This window comes from Salvelinus fontinalis, chromosome 29 (genome assembly GCF_029448725.1).
Source record: "Salvelinus fontinalis isolate EN_2023a chromosome 29, ASM2944872v1, whole genome shotgun sequence".
NCBI classification, from domain to species: domain Eukaryota; kingdom Metazoa; phylum Chordata; class Actinopteri; order Salmoniformes; family Salmonidae; genus Salvelinus; species Salvelinus fontinalis.
The window spans coordinates 19,972,355-19,980,152 of record NC_074693.1 but is presented as its reverse complement, the minus strand read 5'-3'; the positions used below and the strand labels follow the sequence as shown (position 1 = coordinate 19,980,152).

General features: G+C 41.8%; 2 protein-coding genes across 2 annotated transcripts in view; one reads left to right on the top strand and one right to left on the bottom strand.

Moving 5' to 3' along the window:
* The first annotated feature begins 152 nt into the window (after positions 1-152).
* The window catches only part of trappc11 (trafficking protein particle complex subunit 11), a 28,120-nt gene continuing 20,474 nt past the window's right edge, over positions 153-7,798 (top strand). The window contains exon 1 of the mRNA XM_055888547.1: positions 153-374. Coding sequence (XP_055744522.1) covers positions 351-374 — 24 coding nt within the window. The 5' untranslated portion in view covers positions 153-350. The remainder of the gene's footprint in view (positions 375-7,798) is intronic.
* Positions 2,378-7,136, bottom strand: rnf103 (ring finger protein 103). The gene is made up of 4 exons (XM_055888554.1): positions 6,335-7,136; positions 5,847-5,995; positions 5,372-5,487; positions 2,378-4,768 (listed from the first exon to the last, which is right to left on the bottom strand). Exons 1-4 carry the CDS (start codon positions 6,558-6,560, stop codon positions 3,247-3,249), a joined length of 2,013 nt encoding a protein of 670 aa, XP_055744529.1. The 5' UTR covers positions 6,561-7,136; the 3' UTR covers positions 2,378-3,246.

Sequence of the window (7,798 nt, the reverse complement as noted above, 5' to 3'; positions counted from 1 at the left end):
ATGGCGGAAGCTTGTTTGGAAGCACTCAATGGCGTTGCTCATGCTAAAATTGACTTTTGGCCACTAGAGGCCTCTATTATTCTTCACGGGTACGCCCAACTGCAAAAATAAGCATTACGTCACGGGTTCATAGCTCTTTCGTTTATACCTTTATGAATGCCACGTGCATTCAGTTATATCAGTACACTTGTAACAGCCTACACAGTACGAAAATTATATTCGATCAAATAAGTATGTCATTCGACACTCATATGCCTCCTTAGAACGAAATTGCTTATCTCCCCACGACATTTTGGCGGAGTAATGCTGCATTCAAGACAACTTCGAATTCGGAGAAGAAGAAAAACCTCATGAAGTCAGTGATCTTCAGGTTGGTAAGTCTAGAAAGATGCCAGAGTTTCGGAGCTCGTTTTTTCCGAGTTCCCAGATTTTTTGAACGCACTGAAGTCGGAATTTAAGAGATTTCCGAGTTCCCAGTCTTTTTGAACGCGACATTCCTCTGCCAAAGATAATTTATTGCAATGTCACTAGTTTTGTTTTTCAGGTGTGATAGGGATGTTTTTATTTATATTAAACTTTATTTAACTAGGTGACTTGCGAATTCTTATTTTACAATAATAGCCTACCCCGGCCAAACCCCAACCGCGTTGGGTCAATGGTGCTCCGCCCTATGGGACTCCCGATCACGATCGAACCAGGGTCTGTCGTGACACCTCTAGCTCTGCGATGTAGAACCACATCAATATTTATGCATCATATTTTTGGTTACCATTCGAACAAATATTTCACATTTTTAAATTTATTTGATTTATTGCAAACGCATATAAACAATGTATGACGCGTTCATAATGAGCCCTTCCCCACATAAATCTATGGTGTTGCAGAAGCTATCAACATTTCGGGCTCCCGAGTGGTGCAGCGGTCTAAGGCACTACATCGCAGAGCTAGAGGTGTCAAAGGCAGCTGTCAATGATCACGTTAGGCTGCGTTTCATTTTTTTTTTTTTTATGTCGGTTTGATCGCGGGGGAGACACTAGTAATGTCTGCAGTTTTCGGTTTGTTTCAAGCGTATTAGTCTATAAATAAATATCTTATCCAAAATGCGTCATCTCTCCCATATCTTACTCGACTAGTAGTTGTTCTGAAGTGTTTATTGTTTGACCACATTTTACTCCCTCCTATAGGTTTAATATAACACACATACATTAATTATTAATTTCGGTTGCCTATCCTGGCGTGAAGTTTGTTCTATAGAAAGTATTAAACTAGTGATAAAATTAAGGAAATTAGAAGGGAGGAGGGAGATTTCGGCAAGGCCATTTTCTTGCCTGCCGAAATCCCCCCCTCTAATTCCCTCACTAGATTAAAATACTTTGTGGCACACATCAGAGTCAAATACTTTCCAATAGAACAAACTTCACGTTAGGATAGGCAACCGAAATGAATCAATGTGTGTTATATTAAACATAGAGGGAGTAAGATGTAGGCAAGCAATAAACATTTCAGCTACTAGTCAAATAAGACATGAGAGAGATGATGAATTTTAGCAAAGAGATTTATTTATAGACTAATACATTTGAAACAAATAGCCAAACCGAAAACTGCAGACATTACTAGACATAAGGCATTCTTAGGGAGATTTTCGGCACAACACCGGCAGCTTTGGGAAAAACGACTTAGTTGTAGCTGTTGTTCATACGCGCATCTGCCCACTCATTAATCTCTCATGTACAGAAACTTTCGCGAGAGAATTTTACTGCAGCGTAACGTGTTAAGCCACTCATAGTTTTTTGAATGTTTTATTTAACTAGGCAAGTCAGTTAACAAATTCTTATTTACAATGACAGCATACACCGGCCAAACCCTAACCAGGACGACGCTGGGCCAATTGTGCGCCGCCCTATGGGACTCCCGATCACGGCTGGGTTGTGATACAGCCCGGGATCAAACCAGGGTATGTAGTGACGCCTCTAGCACTGTAATGCAGTGCCTTAGACCGCCGCAACACTCGTGTCAAACCTGATCTCGCCTGCATTCAATAATTAAGGACATGCATTTCCATTGTTAGAGCGGTCATTCAACTATCTTGTCTATATAATAGATAATCTTCGGTTATTTTGTCATGGTTAGTGCTGTCCGGTATCCTAAGGACATCCCTACCGTAAAACCTAACCATTTTACTTCAATGGGGCGACGTCAGAGTTGGACGTCCGTTTACCAAGGAACATTTTGTCATAGGCTGAGCCGAAATGGCAAATGTGTGGTCTTAACAAATGTTTGCAGGGAGATAACTGTAGTTACTTAGAAACCTGTACAACCGGTACCTGGTTTCTGGGTTCAGGAATGGGAAATCCAGCAAATACCAACCGACAAGAAATTCCAGATGAACATTTTTATTTTATTTTAATGAGTAACATGTTACATGTCAACACTTCCAATTCTCTTTTCAAACTCGAACACAGATGACAAGAACAAGTGAATAGACTTGTTGGGATCCCCTACCTACATGATGTTAATCCGTTAAAAAACACAGACAAGAGGCATTGACATGCTCCAACAATACATGAAAACTGAGTCAGCAGAGCTGCATAGCACATCGCTTCAAGGGTCATTCCATTATGAACTAAAAACGTTTTCGTGCTGCAGGGTAAGAGAATGCACTGATACAATTAACCTTAAAAACCAAATCACATGCCTGAAATATAACTTTCTAAATACATCTGGGAATGATTGGCTTCAAGGCCCATATATAGAATTCTTAGGTAGTAGAGCAACTCCACATCAGATTGATACTGATCATGAATAAAGTAGACCATGTTGATAGACAAGATTGTGCAAAGAGAGGACAAAATGTATCCTACTTGGTTTCCTATACATTTCCTTGTTCATAACAGTTCCGAAACTTTTGTTTCTCCAAATGACTTTTTGGGGTGGGGCAAAACATCAAGATAGGGCATTAAGGTCTCTTCATGACATAGTTTAAATGCATTTTTGATCATCTACTATCTGAACAAAAGCCAGATTTAATATATTATTTAAGCTATTATTTTTGAGTGAGACTAGTAGTATTAGAAATACATTTCCCCTCACAATGGATATACCCTATTGTGTGTAGGTTTGGTTTACACTACCAAAATGTTTAATGAAAACCAACTACAAGGATCCAAGGACTGACGATGGACACATCAAGTATTTCTATAAGTTAAGTGCAGGACAGGAGGCAGGTTGGCAGACAGAAACATTCTGCTATTCCTGCTGCTCCAGTAGGTCCAGACCAGATGATCTAACTGGCTTCCTCTTGTAGGATGGCCCCCTGCACACCGGGCAACAGTGCTGTCCACCTGCCAGCCAGACCACAATGCACTGCTGGTGGAACACGTGGGCACAGGGCAGTCCCATGACGACGCAATCAGTCTCAAAGTTCTCCAGACACACAACACACTCTGTGCAGTGTATCATGTCACTGGGCCATTGGGACCAATCTGCTTGTTGCTCTTGTGCTTCCCTTTTCACGCATGGTACATCCCCTCCATTTTCAGAATGACAACATGAATCAGAGGCACAATCTCTCTCTTTACCACAGCCATGTTCTTCATGCTCACTGTTTAAGCCTTGGGTCTGTCCTCCTGTAGTGTTTTGTATGTTGCTGTCCAGATCTCTGCCGCTGTTCTCTTCAGAGTTTGGCCCACAGACATGTGTGCACTTGAACCTCCAGGTGGGCAGGTTGTTGATGTAGTCAATGGGGATAAGCGGGTGAAGCCAGAGATCGGGAAAGGCCAACCTCTCCAGAAGGAAATTGGGGTCATCGTCCCAGTCAGACTCGTTGGGGAAGTTATGAAAGGAGGTTATGGGATGGACCAAGTAGCTGGTGTACCAATCCCAGAGGCTAGACAGCCACTCCAAGTTATTGGGGTTCTCTTCTTCATTGTTGCATCTCCTCTTCTTCTCAAAGTAGTCGATGAGAAGCCCATGTGCTAGGTAGGTGCTGAGGAACAGGGCGGGGTGGGAGGAGTAGAAGGTCCAGTCGGTCCTCACCCAGGAGGCGATGGTGGTGGTGTCTGCGTAACGCAACAGTTTGAGGCTGTAGTCGTAGAAGCCCTCCAGATATGGCAACTGTAGGAACCCCAGGATAGGCAGCCAGGAGATGATGAGCAAGGAGTTGTAGGTCCCCAGCGTACTGATGAGAACAACGAAGCGCTTGATGGTGGCGCCCTGTGTTATGAACAGGTCCAACCAGGCCATGAGGTTGACCATCACTAGACTCAACACAAACAGGTCATTGACCTCTGGCTGAACCGAACGGAGGAAAGTGTCCATGGCCTGTAGGGAGATGAACTCTCCAATGCTGTTCCCATATCTGTAGATGCCCTCCGGCATTTTCAGGATGTACGATGGCAACTGTTGCACACCTATCTCTTCCAAGGAGGTTATATTGTCCCAGCTCTGCACATCTACAAAGATGAACTCAATCCGACCTGTGAACTTGACACTGAGTGCTGAAAAAAAGGCTGGAGGTTGTGCCAGCTTGGCAAATAGGAACATCTTTACTGGGTGCTTCTCACTGGGGTGCCACTCTTCAACAAGCTGCTGAGACATGCGGATGGTTTTTATACGGGACGCTACGTGTGCCGTCATCCACTTGAAGATGTGCTCTGTCTCAATGCGTCTGCCATTGTACTCTTTCAGCATAACCTTTCCTTTTGAAGCATAAGTCTGAGGCACAGACATTATAAGTGTGGATTTCATCCAACCCCGTTTACGACAATACCTGCAAGAGATAACAGGATCATCATCTAGGCTACTAATATGCAAATACTGATGTGGCTTATACCAGAATGCAACTTGAAGAATTACCATACACCTTATGGAACAGTGGGGACTGTGAAGCAACACAAACATAGGCACAGACATGCATACACACACGATAACATACACACACGTACACATTGATTTTGTGTTGTAGATATGTGGTGTGGAGTAGGGGCCGGAGGGCACACACCTAGTGTGTTGTGAAATCTGTTATGAATATATTGCATATTGCAATGTTTTTAAAATTGTATAACTGCCTTAATTTCTCCAGTCCCCAGGAAGAGTAAGCAGCTAATGGGGATCCATTTTTTATTTATTTTATTTTACTAGTCAAGTCAGTTAAGAACAAATTCTTATTTTCAATGACGGCCTAGGAATAGTGGGTTAACTGCCTTGTTCAGGGGCAGAACAACAGATGTTTTATTTTGTCAGCTCAGGGATTCGATCTTGCAACCTTTTGGTTACTAGTCCAACGCTCTAACCACTAGGCTACCTAAATACAAATAACATGCACTTAAATCTAATTAAGTATTGTGCAGTTCCAAGTATGCATCCAACTTACCTTGAGTCACTGGAGCAGTTAAAAGTACCAGTGCGAATGCCAAACTGAGAAACCTTTTGGACCATTTTACCCCAGTTGGCTTTGCTCAAAAGAGCATCTCGATCTTGGGCAATTACCTACAGAAAGAAATAAAGGATGATATGTTAACATCGGTGGTTAATGTAGGAATTGTATAATTTATTTCACTGCTTGATGTTTTGTGTTAATGTATCTTCATCCTCAATATGTGAAAAGTAGCAGACATTGAGGAACAACATTGAGGAACAATTGTGGTATTGACAAAGTCAATACCACAATTACTTATTTTAGTCTGAAAATTTCAACAACATTTTGAACATTCAAAAATGTTCCTTCTGGAAGAGCTCCTACATTTTCTGTTAAAAATGTTAGCTATGTGAGGTAATATATAAGATGCTGTATTACTTTTGGAAGAGGTCTAAAGGGGGCATGCAATAAAGCAATCATATCCACCTACCTGGACCAACCAAATGCCATCTTTGGTGTCCTCCACCAGCTCATAAAAGTGCATCTCCCCACTGAAGGTAGTGCTGGACTCAGACTGGGACTCAGCTTGCTCCTTTTCATTCTTGATGGCAGAGTACAACTCTCCTTGCATCAGGTCACCTAGAAAAATAAAACACAGTTGTGAGGAGTACTGTTGCAGATCATGATACCTGAGGAGTACTAGCAGATCATGATATTGAGTACTAGCAGATCATGATACGCAAGTACTAACAGATCATGATACGTAAGGAGTACTAGTGAATCATGAAACCTTTGAGTGAGACAACTTTGACCCACTTTCTAGCAGCTTTCAGAATGGCAAGTGCACTGATACTGTCATAGACAGTTTTTCCACCACCAATATTGATTTATTTGTACGGAATTTAAAACAAGCCAGAGTAGATCAGATCACTGTATTTGCAAGTGTTTTGTTAACATTGGTTTGTCATGAAGCTTTACCTGACTTTTCGACTAGTTCTCTGACATCCCTCTTCTCTGCAAGCCCAGAGTATCCCAGTCCTCGACATTCTAGAATGGTCTTTAATTTATTGAAACTCAGGGTTACAGGATCAACCAACTGGGTGGCAAAAAGACCAGTTTCATACCAGACAACTGCTTCAAAAAATCTGGCCAAAACGAATAACACCAAAAAATACAGTAGGAGAAAAAATAGTTTTAACCACATCTTACACTGTAAGAGGGTTACTGTAGTTACCGGTGTAAATAGCAGGGTCAGAACCCGTATCTTTTCATTGGTGTCTCCAGGTTTTGTTTAGCCTACTCGATGTAGCAGTTGTCACTCACTGCAACTTATGTTACAGTAAACAGTTAGCTAGGACAACTTCAAGGCTTATCTCGTTAGCTAGATGTATCAGGATACAGACGCTCAAAACAAGGCCAATTTTAGGCAAATACACTACCCGATGCCCTTAGGGTAAACTATTCGTTCTCAGTGTCCACCATTTTCACAAATAGTTTCGGAAGCTAGTTACATGCATCTAGAACGCTAGCAAACGAGACGTAAGAATGTTCTTAGCTAGCCAGGTATTTTCGGCCCTGACAGCACAGTAAAATAATCAAGAGAAAAGCAATGTCACCGGAAGGATAAATAAAGTCCCCCACTCGTTAGCTCATTTCGCAAAACCATCTGATAGATTTTGATGCAGTCTGGTGATCGCTGTAGTCTGATAATCGTCGTCTTTACGGCCAGATCAGCTGGTGTACATAACAAAGTGACGCTGTCACTATACACGTCATAACAGTTTCCGGTTCCACCCCCACGTGCCGATTATATAACAATATCCTTGGTTCTAACTTAAAGTCCCTGTCGATAATTACAAAGGCCATGGTGTCCTATTGTACCATTCCGAAAGACTATGAATGACAGGAAAGTAGAAGTTTTTAATATTTTGATGCTGTGGAACAAAAATAGTGTTGCTGTAAATTATAGGGTTGTACTCTAATTGCTACATGACTATCGGCTACAGATTGTGCCTGGCCCCAGAACCACTACACCAGATTCCATCTGGCCCTATTCTGTTGCCATTAGATTATGTATGTGGTCCTATTGTGAAGTCATCACATCAGAAATTCTACCCCCAGAAATGGTCTGTCCCTGCTGTGATGTCATCTGATTCCTTCTGGCCCAAATGTCAGAGTTCTGTATGGCTCTTGATACTGTTCAATACAGTATCAGAACCATCGTTACAGAACTGTACAGATTCCATTCGTTTTGCTCATCTGGCCCAAACGGGATGGTTTTTATCTGTTCATTTTGCCTTTGTATACGTACAACGTCATACACCCAATGGTGTCACAAACTATGTATATGACCTAAACAAAACTTTCATATTATTCTTAAGGTCAACTGTTTTCATTGTTCAATGTTCATTGTGTACTGCATATGAATGAGCATGTAAACAC

What these genes read in the sequence shown, in the direction of transcription:
- rnf103 (XM_055888554.1), bottom strand. Translation starts at nt 6,560, where the DNA reads ATGTGGTTAAAACTATTTTTTCTCCTACTGTATTTTTTGGTGTTATTC. An exon ending in AGAACTAGTCGAAAAGTCAG is followed by an intron (nt 5,996 to 6,334) that starts GTAAAGCTTCAT and finishes TTATTTTTCTAG; the next exon opens with GTGACCTGATGCAAGGAGAG. An exon ending in AACTGCTCCAGTGACTCAAG is followed by an intron (nt 4,769 to 5,371) that starts GTAAGTTGGATG and finishes TATCTCTTGCAG; the next exon opens with GTATTGTCGTAAACGGGGTT.